This window comes from Toxotes jaculatrix, chromosome 5 (genome assembly GCF_017976425.1).
Source record: "Toxotes jaculatrix isolate fToxJac2 chromosome 5, fToxJac2.pri, whole genome shotgun sequence".
Classification (NCBI taxonomy): Eukaryota; Metazoa; Chordata; class Actinopteri; family Toxotidae; genus Toxotes; species Toxotes jaculatrix.
Genome location: NC_054398.1, coordinates 22,774,131 through 22,800,837, shown reverse-complemented (window position 1 = coordinate 22,800,837; position 26,707 = coordinate 22,774,131). Strand labels below are relative to the sequence as shown.

General features: G+C 40.4%; 1 protein-coding gene across 2 annotated transcripts in view; it reads right to left on the bottom strand.

The window, feature by feature from the left end:
* Positions 1–6,194, bottom strand: part of cspg4 (chondroitin sulfate proteoglycan 4) — a 64,043-nt gene extending 57,849 nt beyond the window's left edge. For both annotated transcript variants that reach the window (XM_041038834.1, XM_041038835.1), the window contains exon 1: positions 6,057–6,194. In XM_041038834.1, coding sequence (XP_040894768.1) covers positions 6,057–6,132 — 76 coding nt within the window. In that variant the 5' untranslated portion in view covers positions 6,133–6,194. The remainder of the gene's footprint in view (positions 1–6,056) is intronic.
* Positions 6,195–26,707: the final 20,513 nt, after the last annotated feature.

Here is a 26,707-nt window from a genome sequence, read left to right as displayed (position 1 = left end):
TAAAAAAACATGAAGATCCCTGGCTGGCCCCCATCCTGTGGCTGTAAAACTCTTTGGTTCATAAGTATGAAGAATTGTGAAGAGAATGATGCCCTTCAGCAAGGCAGTTACCTTTTTTTTTTTTTTTTTTTTTTTTTTAATCAGTGAAGTCCTCTGGAGTGAATGTTGACTGTTTTTCTCCTTCATTCATGCAGCTCTAACCCCACACTGCTGCTGCTGCTGTAGGTAAGACTGTGCCCTTAGAATTGCTTGAAATTGCATGGCGCGAAGGTAATCACAGTTTAACAACAGTTTGAAATCCCAAATTGCCACTTACAGACCTGAAATCTGGGTGTAGACCATCCGTCACTAAACTGCTGCAAAACCCCCTACCATCAGCTTATCTGATTGACATGGAAGGGGTTAAAACAACACGGGGAACACACCATGAGATGGCCTTTGACCTTCCACCTAGGCACAGAATCTGGTCCAGTGTTTATGTACAGAAAATCTTTTGTGTACACACCCAGGGCTAAACGAGGTCTGTGTGTGGGCTGTCTGCCTGCTCTAAGCAGATCATGGCCCTAAAATATAATCCGAGCAGCCCGCCGCTGACAGCCAGCAACCTCAAAGGGAGCAATGTGGGAATGATCATCTGCCAGGAGAGTATAGAGTCCTCAAGGCAAGGGACATGTCTTTTTTTTTTTGTATTCTTGCATCACAATGAGAATAAACTGAGCTATGGTAAGTGCTTTTGAAGTCACTGAGTCTTGTGCTTTACGTGTGACAAGGGAGTCACAGATTTCTCTCTTATTTCGGAAGGGTTGTGCATCTGGCACATCTGTAGCCCTGTCAAGGACAACTCCGCCTGATAGCTTCATCACGTTTCCCTTGCTTTAAAGGATAACTCTGACTTGTTACAACTCGGGTCTTGTTTTTGTTCTAGTTTTTAGACGTTATTCCTGTCAGTGATTATAACATGGGGCTTGCCAAGTTGATTGCTGAGATCTGGAGGACTTAAAAAGAAGTCAGATAAGGGAAAAGCATGAGCAGAAAGATGATAAGACTTGCAAAATCTCTTTACACTATGTATGTTCACATTAGCAATTAGTTTGTGGTGAATTAATCCAGCACAAAAGCTAATTAGGAATATGCTTTATATAAGCACAGTATTAACTGAAATAATAAAGATGCTGAACGAGATTTCATCTTGAGACCCCGTCTAGAAGTCACGGCCTTGAGTAATAACCACACAATAAACCTGGATCTTTTGGGACTCAAGACATTCTGGAGCCCCGGGGCAGTTGCCCATTTGGTAATCCATCCTTGCCCCAAGGTTAGCCAAATTTATTTGGAAGGCAAACCAGATACGAATGGTAATATTATTTCCCAAACTGCTGTAAACATCCATCATGGTTTACAGACGACAACTCTGACCTGCCATGCTCGCCATAACAAACCATGTGGATTTTGGGGACATTGACATTCAGCTGCAGCTCCAAATAAAGTGGTTTAGATCATTTGAATAATTTTTTAAATACTGGCTTCTTTACACCCTGTCTGATTGTTAGACTTCTCCTGCCCTGTCATACTTTTTTGTATGGATGTCAGCAGTTACTGCAGTGGTAGTACAATGTTATCACTGAGAGACATGGCTGAATGGCTGAAATCAAAGTTGTAATAAACTGGAATAATCCTTTCACTGTACCTGTACGTCAGTGAATTAAATGATAAAATGGTGAGTAACCCCAGCTTTTCTATGTCACTCTTTTGCGTTTTACATTTCTGGCTTTTAACTGATGTGCTAAAATTATCTCACTACAGCAGCTCACAGTCAGTAAGCAATGGGGGCCCAGTGTCTTGCTCAAGGACACCTTGACAAGGGGTTTCTGCTGTTGCAGGAATCAAACCTCTAACATTTCAATTATTGGACAAGCACTGTAATTTCTGGGCAGTCATGCTGCCCACCTTGTTGCTGCAGGTCAGATATAAAATTCTAGCTGTAGTAACAAGATGAAGTTATAGAGACGAAGGGAGCGGGGTGAGGCAGGCTGCCCATACAGCTAACTTTGTATTCTTGCAGTCATGTTTGCCTCAGGCCAGAATCCCCCCCAAAAAAAGTAGTTAGTAAACCCTGACTCACTGAAACTTTCTCTCTGAAAGTGCCAGGATGAAACATCGGGCAGGCAGAAGTGAGGGAGGTTGCATCATATTACAAATATTATCAATATTGGTTGTCTCCCACGCTCAGAGATGTTATGAGGGTTTCGTTTTCATGCAGCCAAAAGGACAAGCTTGTCAATGAGCAGACTGCCTTCCAAAGTACAAGAATAACTCATGTACAGCACAAAAGTTTAACAAGAAATGTACTTGTTCTGCAGCAAAGAAACAAGCAGTTTATTCTTTTTCAATGACATATGATTAGACAGAAAAAATACCTTACATTTGTACATGCTTTGTACAAGTACTAAAACTGTTCTTAATACCAATATAATATCAATCCTATGTCATGTCTCACAAAGTTGAAGATACTGCTTATTTTTTCAGTCCTTCTGTCGTGTGGAAGGACTTCCGCAGAGAAAGAGCAGGCAAAGGGCTATGCATTCTGCTCTGCATTTATAAACACTCTGATTTTCTTGTTTGGATCTACTCCAAATGCCCCATTTCTATTCTGTCCTAACATTGTGTTGTGTTTAAACTAAGAGGTGAGGGGAGGGTCACAAAGTGCGTCTGCGGGACCAGCACAACCAGCAGAACACTAATCTCATCAATTTCCCAATGCAAATATTGGGCTTATTAATCTTCTGTGCAGACACTTGTAGTCACACCATTCTCTCTGCCAGCTCTCAAGGAACACATGGAGGCCTTGTATACAGACACTTCACAAAGCCCAGGCAAATTCCATATTTATTTTTTCTTGTTACCATAGTGACATTATACTCCAGGGGAGATAGCAGGCTCATATGCGGTCTCAGGATGCAAATCCCCTCGTTAAGCTTTGCAATTGAAAATGCAAACACATTCAGGAGCAAGACGTCTCTAAAACACTCACAAATGAGCAAAAACCATTAGACAATGTTTGTAGTGGATGTTGTTGCCTTATTATATGTTATTTGAATAATTTAAGACACGCATCTACAGTTGGGTATGTGGTAATTCAATTAATGTTCTATTATCATATTATCAAGAAGCTTTTTCACATACATATTTTTAGTATTTTACACAGAGCATCATTAGTTCTGCCAATAGGGTTGGATGGGAGTTTTATTTTCTCTCCTTTTTGTCTGTCTGTTCATCTGTCTGGTCATATTTGTATTTTGGAAAATGCCAAATGGATTTTCAGACAGAAAAACAAGACAAAATATAAGACAACAAACAAAAGACTTTGTAGAAGGGTTGATAACAGGGAAAGAAAGAAGTCATTAACTTTTCATACTGTTTGGCCAACCGAAGGGAGTGGCGGTTGACGTGGCTTCCTTAGGAGCCTGTAGCTTCATAACAACATCACACAAACTTTGTGTGCCTATCAACAGACAGAAAAACGGGAAACAAATTCTATTACCAGGCCAACCGAACAACATGTAAGCACTGGAGAGCAATTTATAGTTTGGAAATAGGTGCCCTGCCAGTTTTTGTGTGGTTTAAGGGTGGCCGTAATAGCCACTGAAAAAATACAGAGCTGCCGGATGTTTTAAAGACTCCGAACAGGAACATGTCATGTCCAATTTCAGATAAAGCCATGAAAAAATGTGCATCCCTTGAGTTAAAAAAAAAAGAAAAAAAAGAAGTGCTGTCACATGACTGCCCGATACAAAACTGCTGGTTGTTGACTTTCAATGCTGAAAAAGATGTTTCCCTTTTAATTCTATGGTGAAATGATATTCATACTGGGCCATGACATCACCAGAAGGCTACACAGGCACACCTTTGAGCATGAAAGCTAAACTATACTGACTGTCAAACTTCGTGACATGAATCCTACATGCAGAGAAAATTGCAGAATTGATCTGGTGAGCTTCTGCTTATGCTCACACTGCATCATAATTGTTCCTGTGGCTGCTACGTGGGCGGATGAAACACGATGGTGTAAGACTATGAGAAAGTGGTAAGTTGCACCGCTGAGGAAAACTCAGGGAAAATGTTATTATAGAGGATGGTTCTCTGTTCTGCGTTCATGATTTGCCTCAAATCACGTCTGATTCTGTGCAAAAAGTTCTTGATGGTGGAAAAATAAAGTAAGAGTAGATGCAGGCACATTACTTCAGCAACTGAAGAAAGATTGCAGAAGACTTCAATCTCATCCAGGTATCTGGACATCATGTGGGGCATGGCCTGTGACATTGGAAAGTGCACAGGGAAGAAACGACACCCTCTACAAAGCCTTCTAGGTAGCTGGTGGAAGAATTCCCCAACAGCTTGTGGCAGGCATTTCATGGAGAGAAGGGGGGTCAAAATCTAATCAGTGACTTGGTGCATCTGGTCAACATTAGCAATTAGCTCTCCTGGGTCAGTGGGTGAGTACTGTTCACACTGCGGCGGTGAGGATTGGGCCAACCGATAATTAGATGAGGAGTAATTCTTCCCTCACACAGTTTTACTCGCCATCATTTTGATTAGAGGAACGTTTAGTTTTAGATGTGTGGAAAAAATTATACCTAAAGCACCATTTAAGCATTAAGCGCTAACTGAAACGCTAACCACTGCATCTGTGTCTTTGTAAAGATACCGCACGCTGTTATGCAACTCAGACAGCCGTCACCGTTTGCTCAGCGTACAGCTAATTCTTTAGCGGAGGTGTCGCCGTCACGGCAGTCAGCGGGGTTTATCTATAAATGAGCAAACAGAAGGGCAGATGACTCTTTTCATGCTCGTGGTGAACAGATCACAGTGCAGAAGAACTGAAGCCAGCTCTCCAGCTGAGCTTTGATTCTGTGCCACTGAAACAAAGCAATACTCCTCCGTTCAGATCAAGAGCCACTTTTTCACTTTAGCTGCCAATGAGACACTCAGGGAGAGGTTTGCCCGGACTTAATTGGAGTGGAATTTGCAGTGAGAGTTTGAAGATCTGACAGCTGGCAGCAGACAATGGGCTCAACAGCTGCTCTAAGTCCAAGGCTGATCCTGCCAACTTGCCATATGTACAATTTTGCGCTGAGGTGAGTTGGTTAAGCTGTTTGAAGTCACTGTTTCAACCTCCATCCACATGCTGGATTCGCCTCACCCAAACACTGTACATCCCACACAAACTGTACTCACACTCAAGGGGAATGAGGAGAAGAACTGCTGCATCATTTCATATTGAGAAAGGTACATCTGTAGCTGACTTTACTTATGCTCTATGGGGCCATTGTATGAGTTGGCCTTCGAGCAGCCCCCTCCCCAGTACACACACACACACGCACTCACTGCCTCTCTCACTCCCTTACTAGCCCCCCCCCCCTTTCATCTCTCCTCTCTGGGTGTACAGGGAGCAGTCCTGCCTGCCACTGTGCACTTCCCTCTGAAAGAGCCATTCATTGCTGCCGGCAGAGGGACCTCAGCTCACCTCCTAACCACAGAGGGCTTCAGCTTCACTACCTCCTGCCTTTTGGCAACACGCTTTCAATGCAAACATTCTCAAGGTAAATGCACTCACACACAGCCACGGACACACTGAAAGGCAAAGAAAAAAAAACACTGCACTAGATGAGAAACCGACAGATGTTGTCTCAGACCTTAGATCAGGGTCAGACCCTTGGCACATCATTCCCCTCTTGTATTGAGTTTCATCCAAGAAAAGGAAGGTTTCACTGCTGAGCAATGAATGGTGTAAGGACTGCGAGAACGGACAACAAAAAAGCATAGGAAAGAAGACCTGGTGTGGAGTTTATTTATAAACCTTGTGCTCAATGCAGTGTTGTTGCAGGTTAAAGTTAAAGTTTGCTTAGTTCAGGTTTGAGGCATCAACTTTTCATGCTTTGACTTATGAATTGGGGAAGCATCTGAGAGGGACAGTGATCTAATTTCCCTCATCTTTGACAGAGTGGAGCAGAAGGGAGGAACAGGACACTAAGAGAATGATTTGCAGGGACACTTACCTCCATGACCGGGGCTGGGGAGGCAGAGCAGCAGGGTCAGGAAGGCACCGACCAGGACCGAATGCAGGGCTCTCATATCTTCGTGCTGAAAGTTTAGTCCTCCACTCTCACGTTAAAGACACGCCATTCAGAAGGGACTGAATGAGTTTCCAGTTTTGGGACCTGCTACAGGATACTCCTCTATGTGAAGGGGCAGGACTGGGGAGGGACCATGAGAGGGACGCCCTCTTTCAACCCCCCCACCTCACACACACACACACACACCACACGCACGCACACAGGCATCTTCAAAGATTGGAACACATCCTGCCTCTCCCTGCTGCCCCTGCACTTACACATTCACAAGTGCAAGACCTGTTACTCTACATATATGTGCAAAAGATCACACATACAAACACAGTCATGCACACTCACATATATGCATTTCAGTTCACAAACATGCTTCTTGTTGCACCCCTCAGATCAAACACCCCCAGAGTAACATTAAATTTACATGTGCTTTATTGGCATGAAGGTTTAAAAAAAACAATGTTGCCACAGCATCAAAATTCAAGTACACAATACCAGAAAAAAGGAACAATAAAACAACACCAGAGCAACACTACCTGTCTCCTTGTCTCTCAGTCTGGCCACTCCTGGGTTCGTAGACTCCCTCCTTTTGTCTCACGCAGTAATTGGAGTGGCCTTTGGAGACCAGCAGCTGCCTTCTGCAAGGATAAACCTTTTACTTTTAATTAAAGACAAATCAGGATGCTCAACTCTCTTGGTGCTTTATCTTCCTAGCCTTTCCCTTGATCAATGTCTCGTTCTTTATGTTTTTGTTCAACAAACCTGCTCCCGAAGCTAATTAAGCTCACACTTTAGCGTCGAGTAGAGGTGGGCTGTGTTGGGTTTGGATTCACTATCTCTCTTCTATTGATAGGACAGGGACAATGGAAAAGTTTTACAGCTCAACTTATCTAAAGCACTCAGTGAGAGACTTTAATAGTGGTGAGTGGTGTCGCTGATTGTTCTTAACTTGGCTTTATTTTTTTTTTTTGTAATGAACATGAGCACACTCTTCACAAGGATTAGTATTTTCTGGTCGGATGCTAAGATTAAACCTCAAGTTCACTCTCAAAGCCTCAGCGTTCACAGTCAGCTGGTTGGCAAATTATTCCTCGTTCTTTCTGACAGCCGAAATGGGAATACAATTACAATTTTCTAAACACTTCCTCTCAGGTGTGGAATAACTTTACAACAGTAATTCACTCTTGACTGCAGCTCTTGCAGTTCAATTAGAAGTTTTCTTTTCAACTGAACAAACAATTCCTCAGAAATGATCTTCAAATTAGCTGCTATATAAAATGTGTTAAACCATTCCAAAGCATGAGAATAAGGGGGGCATTTGATAGAACTGGTGTAGAGAGTGTGTTTTCTTTCCCCTCAGACTTGTGTGCATGTGTGCACATTCTGACTTTAACACCATCAGAGCATGTTTTTTCATCTGTATTTCTGTGATCTGTGCAGAAAAGAAGAACTTCTCCTCCAAACTAAATGTGTAGGTCTTTTCTTTGGGCCAACAGCACCACCAGTGGAAAATAACCCTAACTGCTCCACACTGAAGAGGCATTAATTTGCTGGGTAAACAACAGCCACAGTGAAGATGAAGTGGACATCTTGTCTCTGTAAAAGGGTGTGAATCATTGTAGCCTCAAGAAAACCTGTAAAACAACACACGGCAGCTATAACATGATACTATTTATTGCAAGGAACCTTTTCTGACACCACAGCCTCCCTGATTATTTCAGCATAACACGAGCTACAATTAAAATGCTCCCTCTGAGTGTTAGCCAGCCATTTGCACCAATGACACGCTCACGCCTCCCTGGGGATGCATAATTTGCCCTGGAGGGATGTCACCCACTGATATGAGTGGGCTCCTGCAGTATGTGAGAGCACAGGCAGTCTTACGCAATCTGCAACACCAGTGGCCCCTTTAGCATAGGTGCTCCAGATGATGTAAGGGAATGCGTGTGAACCCGACTCTGTCAAAAATAAGGGGATGTGATTAAAGAGATTTTTTGGCTTAATAATGCATGGATGCTTTGATTAAAGGTGTCCTGTGGAGTCTTATTTGTTGAACGTAAATTAAAAAAAAACAAAACCCCTGTTTGTTTACGTTCAAATATTCTCGTCAAAATAATTATATGTATCCTCAAGGTCTAAAAACATGTTGAATGCTTTCTCCACCTCATAAAACATCTGCAAACCCTTTTTGTAGTCTTTTGAAACCTGCTTTGTTTACATCAGCAGGCCCTCTTCTTCTTATTATCTACGTTTATAGCTGCACCGCTGCATTTTGCACTGAAATTTGTGTCATATTAAAAACATCATAAAGACCCATTCATGGAAACAGTACACCCCAGGAACACTAGTGCTCTAAACCTCCATTCAGTACCTTTAAACGTATATTAATAAAGTTTTCTCCAGTTGGGGCCAACAGAACAAGCTGCACAACATTTAATGAAGCTGTTGTTGCAAACCAAACATTTACCTATTAAAACATCCAGCAGACTCCGAGTGACACTAGTATTCATTTGGAGTCCCCTGTCTGTCCACCTGAACAGTCTAAGTCCTACTTTTTAGTATGAAAATCTGTCTTTGTCTTACGGTCCCTCCCTTCATCTCAGACTGATGAAGCCTCACATTAGTTTCAGATAAAGTGGAGACAGATATGCGTACTGTGGATTTTGTCCCTGCATCACTTACAATGTCAAGCTGGGAAAGGATCACTACACAGCCACTGAGGACAGGAAGAATGATTACAGCGTTCAATAGCTCTTACAGTATAAAATATATAGGTATGTGAGTATTGTAATTCGAGACTAAAACAATCTGAACCTATAAATAGAACTATTTGTGCGCTTCTGCAACAACGTGCTATATTTGAGTCTACCACCTCCTCACATTACCCACTGCTGTGTCTCAGTGACTGTTCTGCGGTTGGAGTCAGTTCAGCAATTCTTATCAGATCTCATTTCTCTCCCGATTGATGCAATCTTCACACAGAGCAGTAACCGGGGACATTTTGCCAAAATATCACCTCTCAAGTCATCTCGGGCGGAGCGAAGAAGCTCCGCTTTCACCACACGGTCTCAAATATCACCCTCATGTGTTGCTGCAGCCGTCTGGCCAGACCACCGCTATGTTCTCAAAGCTCCAGACTTGATTACACCACAGCAAGTATGTCAGTGTTATTCTAAACCCCTCTTTTTCCACCGTCAGGATAAGAACTTGAGCCAAATGCCAGATAATCACAGCAGTCTGTTTTGATCACCATGATTTACTGCCTTTAAAATACTCTGTAATAATCAAGTGGTCTCTGAACAAAGAGCTTTAGTGGCATTGGCAGTAGCAAGGACCCTGCTGTGGGAAAATAAAACTGTTTCATAATAAGAGATTCTTAATTTTGTCCAGGAGGTATCACTTTTCTGTGCCTCTCTCAGCTAATATGAGCCCACTCTGTTACTGCTTTCTGTCTCTTTAGTACAGTATAATGGCTCACTTTTCATTAGCTCAGTTGTTTGACTAATGTTCACTTTTCCTCTCATTAGTCTTTATTATTCTTTGAGGGCCATTCAAAGAGGAACTGCATGGAAAAATAATGCAAAATGCACAGTAATAATCCATGGCTCCTTGTCATTATTTTTATGATTATTATTATTATTTTTAATTTCCATGACAACCAAAAGTGAGAGTAAACTAAGGCCACCTGCATAACATCAGTGCTCTCCATGCAGTACGCCTCCAGCATGGTTACTGGACAGGGTTTTATGAGTGGAAAGGTTTTTTTTTTTTGAAGAGGTTGAAGGTAGCAACCCCTGTCAGTTAACAGCACAGGTAAACACTTTGATGAGTCGCTGTGAGAGAAAGCAGCACACGGAGAGGTGAAGCTCATGGGGACCTTTCCAAACAGGGCAGAGAAGGTTATTTCAAAATGTGATCTGTTGTAGATCAGTGATCATTGGAGAAAAACTTTAACAGATGAAACACGGAAAAGAGAAGCTAGAGTGTCATTGTAAATTGAGGTTTTTGTTGTTATCTAAAGCAGGTTTGTTACATTAAAAATAAGCTTAGTTCATCAACAGACTGTTTATCGCCATTATTATTATTGTTTGTATGAGAAAATTTCTTAAAAATTGATGGCTCCAGCTTCCCAGGTGAGAGAACTGAATGTCTTTGGGTTTTATACCATTGGTCAGACAAAAGTTTTGAAGTCTTCAGCTTGGACTCTTAACTGACTCTTTCATTGATTAATCATTAATTGCTGCTCTGTTGTTATTTGACAGTAAATAATCTCAATCATTCCTTTACAAACATCAGTCATCTACACAGCTGAATGTATTTTTACACACAAACTTTCTACCCTCACTATTTGTGACCTCATGCATGGCAGAGATTTTCATGAATTTTAAGTGTTTCTGTCCAGGAACATGCTCTGGAACCCAGACAGGAATTTGTCACATACAGTATTCAGATAAGATTAGGATTCCAATGTCCCATATATAATTCTGTACATGGGCTCACCGCCAAATAGCCAAATATGTCCTGCACAGAAGATGTTAACAGGATTACATGGATAAAAACTGGTGAAATATCTATTCAAAAAAATGTATTTTAAGATTTGAGAATCTATGTCCGCTGAACCTACAGAGGGCGAGGTGTTACAGTGTGATTAATGAGCCTAACACTGCCAGAGAGGTGTTGATTGAACTAAGATTTTGAGGTTATAGCCTTATGTTTATGGCAAGCAGGCAAAAATGAAAATCTCTACACATTACTGAAGTGATTTTAATCAATAAATGATCCGAGCGGCATGTTCTGCATCTGCAGTGATTTTCTACCCACTGACTGACGCTCGCTGATAAAGTCAGTTCACTTACAGGACACATTTCCAACTTTCAAAGGGCTCCCAATGACCACAAGCCAACATTTTCTGATAATAAAAAAAGCATGGCAAATATAATTCTTCAGGCTTCTATTCTGTGCCGCGACATTAGCAGATGCTAGTTGTCAGAGTTACTTTCTTCCCTCTGTAAGCCTATTACTCTCCTTTTTTGACAATCCGTCCACAGTGTCAACTTAATTTGCTTTTCTCACCTCAGCAAACACATGACACCATGGGAAGATGGTTGACTCATTTGCTGTGTGTGTGCTCATGTAATGTTGTGTCTCCCATGTTTATCAATGATGCTAATTACTATGACAATATTTGTGTCACCTTCAGTAATTTTTTTCCAACTTAAATAATCACTGGTTTAGATGTGTTTGCTCAAGGAGGGGAAAGGATTAAACTTGCCAATCAAATCATCCCACAGCCTTTAAAGCGATACAACTCATAATAAGTGGTTGCAGCCTAAACTGTGTTTTGGCACTTGCTGTAAACTTCATTTCAAAGCCTTAATCTCTATCAGTATGTAGTTTTCAAAGGCACGTGGCTCCCTGGCTAAATCCTCACCACATCCAGCTTGTTTATCTTTTCCCTGACAGCTCTGTGACTTTGAATCTCCGTCCCTAATGCAATGCTGTGGGGCACATTGTCTGCAAATAGATGGGAATCATCAAGTATTAAATGATGCTTCTGGAGAAAGAACATAAATAAGATGCATGGAAAATGGAGGGTGAATAACTAAGCAGAAGTGTTAATGAAAAGAAACCCTGAACAGTTAAAGATAAAAGTAGCATGTAGGTAGTAAGCACAGAGAGCATTTTATATTCCCTCTGTTTCAGCTGATTAACTTCACTCACCAACAATCTATTCACAAACCACACGAGTCTGTTCTGAATTTGTTAGAACTTGAAGATTAAATCCAAACAAATATGCTTGTTTTGTTGAAAAAAAAAATTCCAATCTTATTTCTTGACACATGCGTAATATTGTGAGCCATAACATCACAGCTGATCACCCAAAACTGAATTTTCCCTCCATCAAAGCCAGCAGATCATCAGTGTGACAGAGCGGGACAGAAATCTTTCTAACAATCAATTGTGTGCCAAAGTCAGCATGCACACAAAACTAAATTCGGAATTTCACGTGCCGTTTCACTTGATAAAGAGGGGCGTCAGCCGTTCAGCTGCTTTCATATGAACTTGCTAAATGGAAGGAAAGATGGGATGGGAGGGTGGCAAACATTGTTACTGTAACCCAGAGTCCCCCTGCTGTGCTCTGAACATCACAGAGCTTTAAAGCAGCAAATATACAGCATGAAGGAGACAGAACGCATGAAGTGGCCAGTTTTCTTTGCAGCGATTGAAAGCATCAGAAAAGAACAGTTAAGGCGCATGAGACTGTGAGGCTTTTTTATTTGAAGTAAACAAAAACATCCTTTGATTTTCTTGGCTGAAATCAATAAGTGATGTATTGCAGCATATTCCGGAAACAGCATGAACAGGAGAGGACTGTGAGCTGAGCATGAAACTCGTGTTTTTGCAAAACTTAATTCACATATCAAGAAGATATTTACAAATGTCTCAAGGATTTTGTCTTACAAGGTTGAGCATTGTGAGGGATTCTTGTCTTGTCGGCGAAATGAATGGCAGTTTGTAAAGGCAAACTGATGGGATAAATTAGTCATGGAAACTTAATTCATTAAAAATAAAAAGTGTGGACATTCAACATGAGGAGGAGTACAAAAAGCACAAAGTCAAGGTTTTTATTAGAAGCAAACAAGTCATAACAACAAGAAAAATACAGTTAGTACTACATTTTCCATTGGGGAGGCTCTGTTGTTGACTTTTTCTACTGTGATTCAACATGTAATGTTAAAATGGGGAAAATTAAAGGAACAGGAATCTGGAAAATATGCTCATGTGCTTTTTTGCCAAGAGTAAGATTTTACATGAGAGCGGTATTGATCTTCTCATCTACATATAAAGTTGGTTGTAAGTGTTGTAAGTATCATTTTGGCTTGAAAAAAAAAATCTCACCTTCAACTGAATGGGACATTTGCCATCTAAAGCTTTAAATCATGAATCCTCAACATCATCTTCTCATCCCAGCAAAACATGTGTCTCTCACTTTGCACACAGTTTTTTATGTTTTGTGTCATTGTTCTGCTTGGTGGTCGTGTGTTTTCTATACACATGACAATAAAGTAAGTTTAAGCTCTCGCTTCACAGAGTTGCATTTATTAGATCCTGTATAGGAGACATATATTTCTATCACATAATGTGAAGCGATGGCATAGTTTGAATGCCAAAGCGTGGGTGGCGAGGTCAGTGCACAGCCGCGGCCATATCGGTGAATACACAAGAAGAGAAAAGACTTCGCTCTGAGTTATGATATTCAAAAAGAAATAGACAAAAGTGTTACTTGATAATGTAATATTGAGATGTGTTTTTTTCATGTCTTTTTTCTTCATATTATATATATTATATCATATATATTCTTTCAGTAACAGTATTAGTTCTTGTCACTGGTTTAGACTTCTGTCAAGAGTAGCATTAGCTGCACATAGGAGCACATCGGAGACTTCACTGACTTAATTACCTTCTATTTTGGAACCCTGATTGAGGATGCCATGTGGAGACTGAGTATCATTCATTTTTTCTCACATTTAAAGAAACCTTCTGGGAGCCTTAAAAAAATGTTTGACTGCCTTTTGTGTTCGTGCCGGGCTTGTTCAGACACAAAAGACACACACAGATACAAAGCTTAGCACAGTGCGACGAGGCGATTATTAAAAAAAAGGCTCCATTTCAATGCTCTCAATGATTCTGTGCATCCTCTGTTCTTGTATTCTTTTTTGAGAGGTGCTGGCACAGATCCAAAGCACGCCCCATCTATGCTTTGTGAAAAAGGAATGAGGGTTTATGGCGTGTAGAGTCAAGGAAAGAAAAGTTTCATCCCACACTGTTTGAAAGTCGAAGCTGCACAATGCCTACTAAACGCTACAGTACATCGCAGGAATACAGAAAATACCATCAATGTATTAAACAGCCTTAACATCTGCAGCAATTAGAGGCTGTTTTTTCATGCAAAATGAGTGTGCAGTTTACATATAAACACAGCTCTGAGGTACAGTAGAAGGTGGGATCAGATGCAGACACTGCACCACCTGGGAGTCAAACAGAGCTCTGAGGTCAAGAGAGCACTTAGCACTGCCCTCTGGTGGAGGATCAAATGTGCTTTGATGACCACCCATCAGGCTCCTTTGCCTGCACACACTTTAATGTGTAATTGCAATTATTATAATGAATAGATTGTTTCGAGGGGAATACGTTCTTCCTATAAAGTAGCCTGATGGTTACATGACTCACCAGAAACTGTTCCATGGGAAAAATCTCAAGCTAAAGGCTTCCAGTTCACAGGGTAGGAAGTGTAATATTAGTAGCAGTGTTGCTCAGTTATATCAAACTGCTCATGGAATGAATCAACCACGTAAACAAAACTGTGGTGAATAAACAGTCATTTCCGGCGTGCTGAGATGAAGTGGCCAGAAATGCAAGGTCAGTCTCTGGGTCCCTGGGAACAAGGCAGTGCAGGATGCTTGTAAAATTAAATCGTGCATGCGAATATAATTTCATTAGTTAGCTGTGGTCAAAGGTTGTCATCGCTAAATGGCAACTGAATGAATGAGAGAAAATGATCTTGTCTTACATGAGCTGCTATGTATGAAACTTTATGTTATATTTTCAGCTGACAATGATTTTGTCATGACTAGCCCCTAAGGGGGCTGTTCTTTGAACTCGTTTGTTTTGTTTGGATCTCTTTTGTGGACTTTTGGACCTTTTCAAATTCTTGTTTAGTTTAAGTTTTGTTCACTGTTCCTGTTTTATTTTGAAATCATGGCCCTTGTGTATCTTGTCTTGTTCTACTTCCTGTCTTTGTCTTGTTTCCCTCCTTTTGTGATTGTCTGCCCCGCCCTAATTGGTTTCACCTGTTGACCTTTGCCTGGTGCATTTAAGTCTCGTTATTTCTGTGTTCTTGTTGGTTCGTCTGTGTTCCATGCCTGAGTCTGTTTCCTTGCCTGAGTGTGTGTCTTCGCCGTGATCGTTCCCGTACCTGTGTCTTGCATTTATTCCCCACCTCATGGACTTACCTTGGTTTCCTCTAATTGCAAGTAAGAACGTTTTGTATTTTCGTTTGGTTTGTTCTCTGAGTATTTTTCTCCTGTGTGGATGATTTTTGTTTGTTTGACTTTTGTTCCCTGGCCCTGAACAATTCCAGTGATTTTTGGTTCACCAAAAGACTTTAAGTTACTCCTAGCCTGTCTTGGGGGTTATTGCCTTTGGGTCCTGGCCTGATCCCTAGTCTTAGCATTACAGATTTCTCACTATTTGCAAAGTACTATCGCTCCCGTCCTCAAAATCCTATTCTTTTATTAATGAAAATTTCACCACAACTCATAATTTCAATGATATTTAACGCTGAATTGTATTTTCATGCCAGCACCCAATCTGCAAAAGGTTTCCCACTGTTCAAAAGCTGCCTTTCTTATTTTATGAGCTGTGTAAAACCATGTGGCAGTCCATTCACATTTCAACAGTACAACATCCCAGAGTAATAGGGGAGGTTCTGGTAAGTGCCATAGCAAGATTATGCACAGGGCAGCCTGAATGGTTTCTAAATCACTGTGTTGAAATGAACAAGATGGCCTCCCGTGGGCTTCTGTCGGACCCTGATGTCTTGAATGATATCAACGTTGATGTTTGAAACGAGGTTTTGTTCACAAAAATGGTCCCCTGTGCAAAGATCTCTATCCAGACACAAATACATCGACTTGATACAGACGCAGTATGTGGAGATGTGTATATGTGTGTGTAGGCGTCGTGTGAAATCTACACCCACTCCTGTGTCCTGCCAGCCATGTAACTCAGCTCTATGAATACACCACTGTTGAGCCAATTTTTTATGTGTTTGTGAGTTACGGTGTTCCCCCCCCCCCCCCCCCCCCCCCAGCAGACCTTGGCTGTCTCAGTCTCTCTCAATCGCTAACATCTCTGTCTCTCCCTCTGTCTCTTCCTCTCTTTCTCCTCAGTGCACCGGGGCCATTGTAAAACACTGGCCTGAGTCCCAAGCCCTCAGGAGGCTCAGGGGCTCAGGGTTGACTGATCGCTGGATTTCACCACAGGCTCCCAGAACGGGGATTGTTCAAGAAGCTTTTCCTTCCCTCTGAGACCCCTGTGGATTAAGGATTCCTGGCTTCTGTTGCAATAATAAGGCCTCACACTCTGCCAAAGGAAACACTGCAGTAAAGCTCTGCACTGCTTCAACTGTAGATGCTGTGCATTGACACATTTTGCCCCTTATAACTTTTCCCAATATTTTTTTTTTTTTTTTTACCTTCAGTTGGTAAGTCAGCCTGAGATACTTAAATATTAACAGTGTTTACAGAAGCCAACAATCATGCTGTATGTTTATCATTTACATAAACAGGACATCTGTACCATGATATGGGGGATATTATCAAAACAATGTAAATATAATATCAGTTAATTTCCATTAAAGGCTTTTATATTGGCAAAACTGTATTTAAAAATATATCTCTTTAATTATCAACAGGAGACATGAAAAACCTGATATATTTTTTTTTACTTCTATGGAAGCTTTCTTTTAATTTTATAGTTTGCCTGTGTAGGGAAAAAGAAAACAAAAACAATGAAAAAACAAGCAGACAATCAGCACATGTAACAAAAGTATTATTCAAATCCTGCTTCTAATGAAAAGTGAAGCTCCTTGAGTAAGTAAATGCCGATTGTTATGGTTGTTGCTGAGATTCCCGCCCACATACTAACACCAGTGCAAAAGTATGAAGACATCAGTGCCCATACACATCACATACATAAATGCCAACAGCAGCTAAACTGCTGCGGAGAAGATGCATGTGTTCCCCATGTTCCACATCATAAGCACTTTATCACTCACTCAGCACTCTCAGCTGAGTGCCAGTAGGTCAAAATCAAAAAGCAGAAATATGCAAAATGCAATAAAAGGTTGGATGTGAGGACAAATTTATGAGAAGAAAAATGATAATGATTCTTTTACTATCAAAGACATGCAGTATGTAGGTCTAAAGAATGAAGAGCTCCAGCGCTTGCAAGCATTTGCCATGCTGAAGCTTCCTGGAGCAGGTAGGACATTAATATTTTTTTTTAACTTAATCACTCCAGCAGGGCTGATCCAGCATGTTTAGGGCTGCGCTACAAGGTTCAATCAATATCACATTATCAAAAAATATTTCTCAACTAATAAAACTCTTCTCAGGTATAAAATAAATATTTTTTTTTCAAGTTTTTAAATGCAATTTGTTTTGAATATCACACATGATGTAAAACATTTTGTGAAAATCAATAAATGATAAATGTAGATAAGTAAAACGTACATTATTTCAGTCTCACTAAACTTACATCTCTTTTTGTAGCCAAAAATCATATTAAAGTGTTGTTCAAGCGTCGTCTATTCTTAATACATATATTTTTTTTATTACTGATAGGAAGAAAAAATGGTCAGAAATGCTCCTTCAGCATCAAAGCTTCTGAGTGGGCTTGTCAGTGAATGCAGCTGATTGACAGCTGAGCACGCAGGGGCACCAAGAAACTCGCTTACAAGCTTAGGACAGACAGCATTTTGTTGTGGTACCGAAAAATAAGAACCACATTACTTAGCATCTAAAACGACTCATGCTGACATTTCCATGTTGACATTTTTAAACCCGGTGTGCTGCAGCCGAATGAGCTAATTCACCAGCTACCCTGCAAACTTACAGCAGCTTTACTCTTAGCTGGTGCAGGAGGCCAAGGTGCAACAGAAGACAGGTCCGTGGGAGTGGAAGGAGACATTAGCTAAAAGGTTAATGTGAGAAACAGTTTAAATTCTGTGGCTCTTTTGGGGCTTTTGCCATAGCTGTTGTCTGTTATTCACACAAATGATAATGTGTCTATGTTGACAGAAAAAACAGTAGCATTATGACTGGTCACATTTGCACAGACAGGGTGTGAAGCAGAAATAAAAAGGGAGGAGAAAGTCAGACACAAAGATGAGGCACAGGATAAGAGATAGATCAACCAAGTCTGAGATAGGGACCAAGTCTCTCTCTGACAGCCGCTCCCATACAGTGGGCTCCGTATGCGATGCTGATTGGCTTTGGTACAATAGCAGTGCACATTGCTAATGGCATATCCAGGCGGCTGCTATTGGGATGCACTTCCAGATGGCTCTCTGCGGTGTTTTCGACGCCACAGCCTTCTCCATGCAAATTAGTGGCAGAGGCTGACCAACATTAGCTCTTTATAGAAGTCAGATTCCATTAACGCCATTGATTACATTATCGTAGAGCGCCTCAAACAGCCATTGTCCCCTCATCATCATGCTGTCCTTCTTGCCCTGCAATAACGTGGGAAAAAAATGATCTGCGTTTTGGGCACAGTTGCGAACGGTCAAATGAAGCCTTCTGGAGCCAACATTTCAAGACTGAAATGGCTTGTTAATACAAAGAGGTGTAATTTAACATAGAGGAAGAATAAAGTAAATGAACAGTAATGACAAAGTTGGACTTGAACACCCATTCAGTAGCACTACTGACATGATCAGATGCTAAACCCTTCAGACTCTCGGGCATTGACATACGGCCAGTTAATTAAATGTAGCCCCCGACAGCTAAACAACTCCAATACGGCGTTTGAGATTCTCCATGCTGAGGTTTTCTGAATGGATTGATCTCGCTGGCCTCCATCAACATGAGCAGTGAATTCTAATGTAAGCTGGTGCGAATATAACAAGACACCACTTCCATGGCACAATAGCAAGGATTACAGAAGCCTACTTTCCTGATCTCCCTAAGGTCAGAGGAAAAGTAATTGCTGGACTTTTGCACTTGATAAAACCAAGCCAAAGACAAATGGACAGCCTCCATGGTTTCGCTTCAAAGTAAAACTAGTCAATAATTCCTCTGTTAATCCTTTCTCCTTGCTTTGAGATCTCTAAAGAAGGACTTGAAAGACATTTAAGAGGAGGTGGAGAGAGAGAGATGTGGATCGTTATTTTTCTCCAGAGAACAGACAGAAAGAAATTGCACACAGTAGTTGCTTTGTGTTATTCTTTTATTTGGATTGTAATTTATCAGGCATTCTGCTTTCTACAAACATCAAATGGTCTACTTTTTCAATGCCTATCCAGAGGCTATGATATACTGTGGAGAACTTGTTTTACTTTCTAATGACTGCAAAGTAGTATTGATTACTTAGGTTTTTCTTTAAGTACCACCATATTGACTACACTTATTTAACCATACCTCAAAAGCAGATCTTGTCTGCAGATAGAGATAAAACAGGCGTGTGAATAATGGTCACGTCTGTGCAGTCGTATGCGGCTCAAACACACACACACACACACACATATATATATATACACCTGGGCAGCCATCCAAAAAGTTTTTCACAGACTTTTATATCTGAATACCAACAGGTGCACTTTAAGAATAATACAAATAAAAAAAATGTTATTGTACTTTTTTGCTCACTTCTACAATATGTGCAGCAGTCTCCCTCCACCAAGATTGTTGCACAGCGTGTCCTGGCACACAAAATTCAAAGTCACATTACCTCCGTGTACTCACAGGATTCTTTTCAGCTTTGAAAGTGATTGCAGCTCCATCCTTGTCAGTGTGCACTCACAACCCATTACTTATTACTGTACAGCAAATGTCGCTGTACTTGAAAAGATTTTTTTTCTTTTGAGATACTAAAAACAATGACACAGTGAGTCCTTTGACATGTAGCAGGTGATAAAAGCATACAGTGAAGGCAAGATGCTTTTGCGCAGGATTCTCTTGTATTATACCATATCATATACAGAGGCTGCAACTACAACAGATATTCCAAGAAAAGAAATTCAGTCAAGTCTCAAATTCGGGTGGATTTAGTTGGGTGACCATTGTTAAAAAAACACATATCTCCCTTCAGATACTCCGTTTTGCTGAACAGGAAGTCAATTTTCGGTGGAATAAAACTCAAATAGTAACCTTGGTGATTTGTTTTATGAAACTCAAAAAGGAATTTGATTGACAAAACAATAAAAGGTCTCAGGAAAATATTAGTAGAACTAAAATGGGACATCAACCCTAAACACAGCGTGTGATAAATAAATACATTTTTGTCAGCTTTGCCTAGATTCTTTTAGATGCTTCAGCCACGTTCTTATGACTGAAGGAGGAGATGTCATCAGGTGGAGTCCAACTTTCCATGGACATTTTGACCCTGAACGACAGCATCCTCCCGTTGGTGGGCCGGCAGCAATGACCAGTCAATGCCCGTCTGCTCCTGGTTTCCAGCTCAGCTCTTCTTGTCTATTCCACAGCAACAAGTGGCTCTTTCCTCTTCTTCCTTCAGCCTGTGAGCAGCTGTCTTCCTCTCCCTTTCTGCTATTCTTGGGGCTGTGAGCATTTCTCTACCGGTTAGTATGTGTTCATGATAAGTTTTGTTGTACTCATTTCTAATCACCTAAAAATACCTTGAAGACTACCTGCTGAAGCACCTGGTAACAGGTGAGAACAGCACAGTTGGAAAACTTATTACGTCTTGCTGCAAATCAACATGGTACTTTTGAAATTGGCTTATGCCAGGTGCATAATTTGTCTCACAAACTAAGAACCTAAATCTGAACTGTGCAGCATCTCACTTTCCCCAAGCCAAGCACACCTCACTTCCTTCAAATCTAACACACACACACAAAAAGACAAATTAATATTCTGAGATGCTCTTTCAAAGTCGACTCGTCAAATATCTATGTGTGAAACACTGGCGTGGGAACCTCACAGGAGGGTAAAACGATGGCCCTGTTTCAGGTTGCCTAAGGCTCTCCTCAACATCGGTTGTGCGCTTGGTGGCAGGTTCAGCATTCACTTCACTCTCACCTGCAACATGAGCAGGCAAACAGCATACTGACTACTCACAAGTGTCTGCAAATATAAAGTGGACCAGTCAGCAGCTGGGAACTGACTGCATCATCAGAGCACAATGTGGGAAAATAAACAATTAGATGGCAGAGACCATGGCAGTGTCCACTGGGCTTTGAAGACAAAGTGATTAGTCATTTTAACTGTGTGGACAAAGACTGAGTAGATTTCTTGTTTTCTCATGTTGGAAAATCAATATTTCCTCAAGTGCTGTACCTAAGTACAATTATTGGGTACTTGTACTGTCCTTGCTATAAAATAGTTTCCTTTATAAAACTTTACTTCTACTCTAATACAGGAAATATTGTTCTTTTTAACTGCTTCCCACTACATTTGACAGCTATAAGTAATTTGTGCTTTAAGATTTTGCAGACAAAGCATATTGTTATAACTTTACTAAACAGTACCAAAGTAGTTAAAGTAAGATTCACTGTGATTAGCTGCACCAATAAAACAGTGTTTAATCAGTAATTATAACACAGTATCATTATACTAGAAAATATTGGCAGTTATTACTGCATGTTTATAATGGCTGCTTGTGATAGTTAAAGTAAAATCTTTAAGATTTCAGTCCTGGAAGATTCTGCAACTCATGGTTTGTATTCCAAAATTCCAAAGTCAGAATTTTGTTTAAAATATTATATGTATTGATCAGTGGGGGGCAGCAAACACACCTTGAATGGCCGCTCTGTTAAATATGCAAGAGAAGTACTGCAACTGGAGAATCTGTTTACAGTGCAGCCAAACAAACTGTGGACCAAGAGGAATCATTGGGTCAATTTTTAATGAGGAAGACAGTAAACAATGTACCAGCTTTTGTGCTCCACATTATTCCCAATATGTGCATGAGTCATTACTTGTGAATCGCTTCTGCTTGGGTACACAATTTGAATCTTGCACAGGAAAGGTGGAAACAATCACAGACACACTCAAAGACTATCGCTGGAAAACATATCGATCATGACTGTTTTGACACTTGAGGTTAAATGGAATAAACACTTGAGTTTAAAGACTAGAACTTTTTATTTTCTATCATTTTTTGCTCATGCTACTTCTGTGCATTTACTTGAGTAAAATTTGGAATGCAGGACTTTTACTTGTAATGCAGTATTTTCATTTACATTTACACATTTACATTGTTGTATTTCTGCTTTTACCAGTCAAAGGATCTAAATACTTCCTTCCCCAATGCCTGCTTCTCTGACACACATTCATGCAAATGCATATCCACACATACACACATCACCTTCATCTTTACCTCCACTCCTCCTGTGCCCTCGCAGGGTTGTTATGCCCTACAGCCTGGTGGTATGAACCCTCTGCAGGTATAGCATCAGCAGCTTATTATTCATGCAAGAGATAAAAGTGAGGATGCATCTTTCATAGGTAGCATATTTATAGAGTAGGTATCTATAAATCCATTTATGTTACGGTATGCCAGGAGAGGATAAATACTAATCCCCCATAAGGACATTTTGATGCTTTGAATGAGATTCTGATAAACAGGGCCAAGGTGTCTAAGTTTCAATCTTGTATGAAAAGAAAAAGAACATACTCACAGAGATGTAAGGAAGATTTATGTTAGAGACGTGTTCTGAGAGACACAAAGAGAGAGGGAGAGAGAAAGAGGGTGAGACAATTGGGGAGACGCAGAGAGACAGAGGGAATCAGAAGACGTATGAGGGCAAGCAGTGCTGGCAGATTAAGCATAGCAAGTATCTCAGGAGGAGATGCTTATGTCTCGGAGCTGCTCTGATACTGACAACGGAAATGGTGGTTTGATACAGTGGGATATAAAATCAATTTGGGTCTTTCCTTGACTCATTAAGGATGAAAACAATGAGGGTGTGAGTGGATATTAAATGTTAACTATAGTGTAGTTTTAATATTTATTGTCTGAATTCTATGAAATATGTTGTACTGAGAAGCTTTCCTAACCTTAACTTCTCACGCATTCATGAATTCATTGTACTTCATTGTTAAAGTGATTCTATTTTTGGTTCACATACTCTTGAAACACTAATAATTTATTGTACATACTATAAAGTTTACATGTGAAAGTGAAAACATAAATAATCAACATTAGACACGACACAGGGAAAGTTTTGTTTCCTAGAACATCAAAAATAACCTCCTCAGTTCTCATAAGATAGAAAGACAATATTACAACTGAGTGGGCTTTTTCAATCTCAGACAGTTTGCAAAACAACCCTGTAAAATCTAAAAACACAACATTCTGGTATTTGTGAAGTCTTAGAGGAGAAAATGCTACTCAGACAGGTACATGCAAATGAGTCTCATCAAAATGCAAAATCGCTAAATGGCTTTCATTTTAATTTTTTTGTTTTCATAAAAACAACTTTCTTCTCAAAATTTAGAATTTTAAGAAGAAAGCAAAAAAAAAAAAAGCAAAAAATTGGAGACTCAGAGTGTCAGCCTCGCATCTGTCTCTTCTAGTGAGGTCAATATGAAGATGCATGCATTCAAATCTTCACGGCTGTTGGCTGTGTTTCAGGAGGGAAAGGAGAAAGTGGAGACAGTTCAAATTCCCCCTCAGGGCACATCTGGACTGTGTTCAACAGACATAACTCTGATTGGCCTTTCTTCCTCTTACATTCGTTACACAAATTTTAGAGCTGACCTGGCTCTAAAGGGGGAGCTGTTGCTTAAAGCTCAACATCTGCCGACCTTGTGATCACAGCGCCAGGCAGCACTGTGGGCCAGTTTCAGTCTGCTGAGAGAGAGCTTGTCACACCACAGCTCATGGGAGCTTGCAGACCTCATTTGCAATCAGACTGTCAAGAGTTTAACTACTTAACCTGATGGAGATGGCTCAACAGCTCGACTTTGGCTTCCGTTCCCCCCTCTGCTTTCCTAACCTCTTTTCTGTCACCTCTTAAAAGCTGCAGGCCTGCCAATTTCATTTGTAGCTGCCTCTCACAATAAAAGTAATTGTTTTAATCTCCAGGGCTCACTGTTTCCACTTGTTATCATCATTTGCATGACAATAAAACAGACAAACATTCAGCCAAATGGTTTTTCTGAAATGATTTTTTTTTAGTTCCATTAAAAGGTTGGGCAGCGTCATTATAATGGAGTCTGTATACTGCACAAGATCCACGCCCTGTTTGAGACCTCATGGCATTTCAGAATCTACACACAGAGCCTTGTTGCTTCCAGAAATGCTAACCAAGTGTTTTGACAACTGTGACATTTTCCAAACTTTCAGGAAAATATGTATCTCATTGCATAAAGGAAAATTAATCTGTTAATGCAATCCCCTGAGAGGGGCATTTTGGCACCGTGGCCACAGTCAGAATGGCAAAAAAAAAAAAAACTTACAAAATCATTGCAGAAGAAAAATGTCTGTAAATCGGTGAAGCAAAAGATTCTGATCATCATAAATCCTCTGAAACTGTATTGTCACAGTCACAGTAGGTGCAATAAAAACTAAAACCACATGACGCGTATCTGTAAATCATTGTCCTGCCATTCGTGTGTGCAGGGAGTCAGAAAGGTCAGCCAGAGGAGGACTCTAATGTGCTTGTGCTTTTGGCCATTTTTCAACATGTACACCCAGTCAACCACTTTTAATGGTATGAAGGCATCTTGGTACAAACAATGCAACTCTCTAAAGTCTGTTAATTCATTTCATTCATTACAAATTGCATTCATTCATTAATGGCCAATGGAGGGCAGAATGAATAAAAAACAAACATGAAGACATACAGCACTGATACACAGTCTATTATACAATTTGAAGATGACAGGTTAGCAAAAACCCACCAGCTCACACATGAAATAGCCATTTGATTCAGAATTTATACATGAAACACTGATCAATGAAACCTTTAAAATTTGCCAAATCTGTTGCAGGTTTCCTTTTCAACAATAATTAGCTAGTTAATTAGAGTTTTGTGCTAAAATTAGTGGGAAAATGAAGCTCTGATGTGGTAAATAGTTCCATAGTGGAGTTATTTCTTTAACCTTTACCACAGAAATGGTGCTCATAATTGGATGTTTAATGCTGGAGTGGCAGACCTGTGGACTCGCATCTGCTTTTAATTCTGATGTCATTGCAGGCTGAAGCCTGAGTGACAGCGAGCATCTGCCCTGCTGACGTGTGCTTGAGCAAGTCTCTAAATCCCTGTCAACTTCCCAGGAGCTCTTCTGTGGCTGAGTTTGACCTCTGACCTCCATGGTGAAGTTAAAATAAACATTTCAAAAGGGGGTAAATAGTGTGAATTAATGGGTTCATCAAATAAGAATGAACCAGTGAACAAGAAAAACAAGTCAACCTTTCTCCTGAACTGAGCCAATGATGAAACAGTTTTTTTTGTCACAGCCTTTTTCAACAGGCAGTGACATTCACATTCAACAATGTATGCAGAGACACCAGAGACACTGCAGCCTAACAAAATCACACTGAAACAGATCTACTGTGACATGCAAATGAATATGTAAATGATAAATTTTCGAGCCTCACATCCACTCAGCTGAATTAAATATCTGGTTCCAAAGCATGACAAGTGACTTTTCCTACATGGACCTAGGACTTTCTCTGAAGAAATGCAACTCTGAGAACACCTGTCTGTCTGAATTATAATATGTATTGCTTTCTTAAGGTGGAATACATCAAATTACTCTGAATATCTTTGGCTTAGGAAGGATGCTTTGTTCAGTCATTGTTGTTGGAATTGTTTCCTAAGGAATAAAATTAGTCCCAACGTTGTAAGATGTCAGCATGAAGTGTTTGAACAGAAGACTGTCAAAATCCAACTGCCATGACAGGTGGTTTCACAAGCATTTAACAGGCCTTAAGACATCTCATTGCTGCAGCTCATGTAAAACATTATTGAGCTGTTTCGTGATGGGAGATTATTTGCGTATAACACTGCTATCTCCATGTTCCGTAATGAACAAAAAGTCCTGTCACAAAACAGACTCAGGCTGACTCAGAAGTGTCTCTTTTTTTTGTTGTTTAAAGAGGTCACAAGACATTTTGGAGAAAAGGCCCCTTCAACATGGAGGTAAGACACCTCCAGCGCTTCAGTGTTGGTGGTTTGTTGTGAGTCACTAATCACTAAAACAGATTGCACTTTTCTTTCACAGCTCAAAGAGACTGAGAGAACAAGTGAAACACCGGAGCTGCCGTCTTTTAGTGTCAAGGAGATTGTACTTCTGAGTCAAAGCCTGATTCTAGTCAGAGAACAAATGTGTGAATAACAATAACATGCTGCAGCTCCATGTTCAGCTCTGCACAAAACAGAACTAAACAATTTCAGGCACATTTCCATGTATCTGTTTTTCCATGGTTGGAAGTAAATGTGTGTTTACTTAGAAACTGCCTTTTAACCATGCTTGGGAAGCATCTCAGTTAAATAAATAGCGAATGAAAGTGCAGTAAAACTGAGCAATAAAGATTTTAATGTCTGGATGACAAAGTAATGATAACATTTCTGCTGGGCTTTGGTGGGATTCTGGCTTTCAAAACCCACTGACAATACTATAATCTTTCAAGGTGATGATTTGTTAGTTTTAGAAATCTTGTTAATAAACAGATGTTACTTACACAGCCACTTGATGGAAGTCAAGCATTCACTTTATTATTTCTGATTTGTTCTTTACCAACTCTTGTGAAAAACATTTTGGTCTTCAGCTGCTAAATCTTCCACCATGTTCACCAGCCAGTACACAACTGTGCATGTCTGCCAT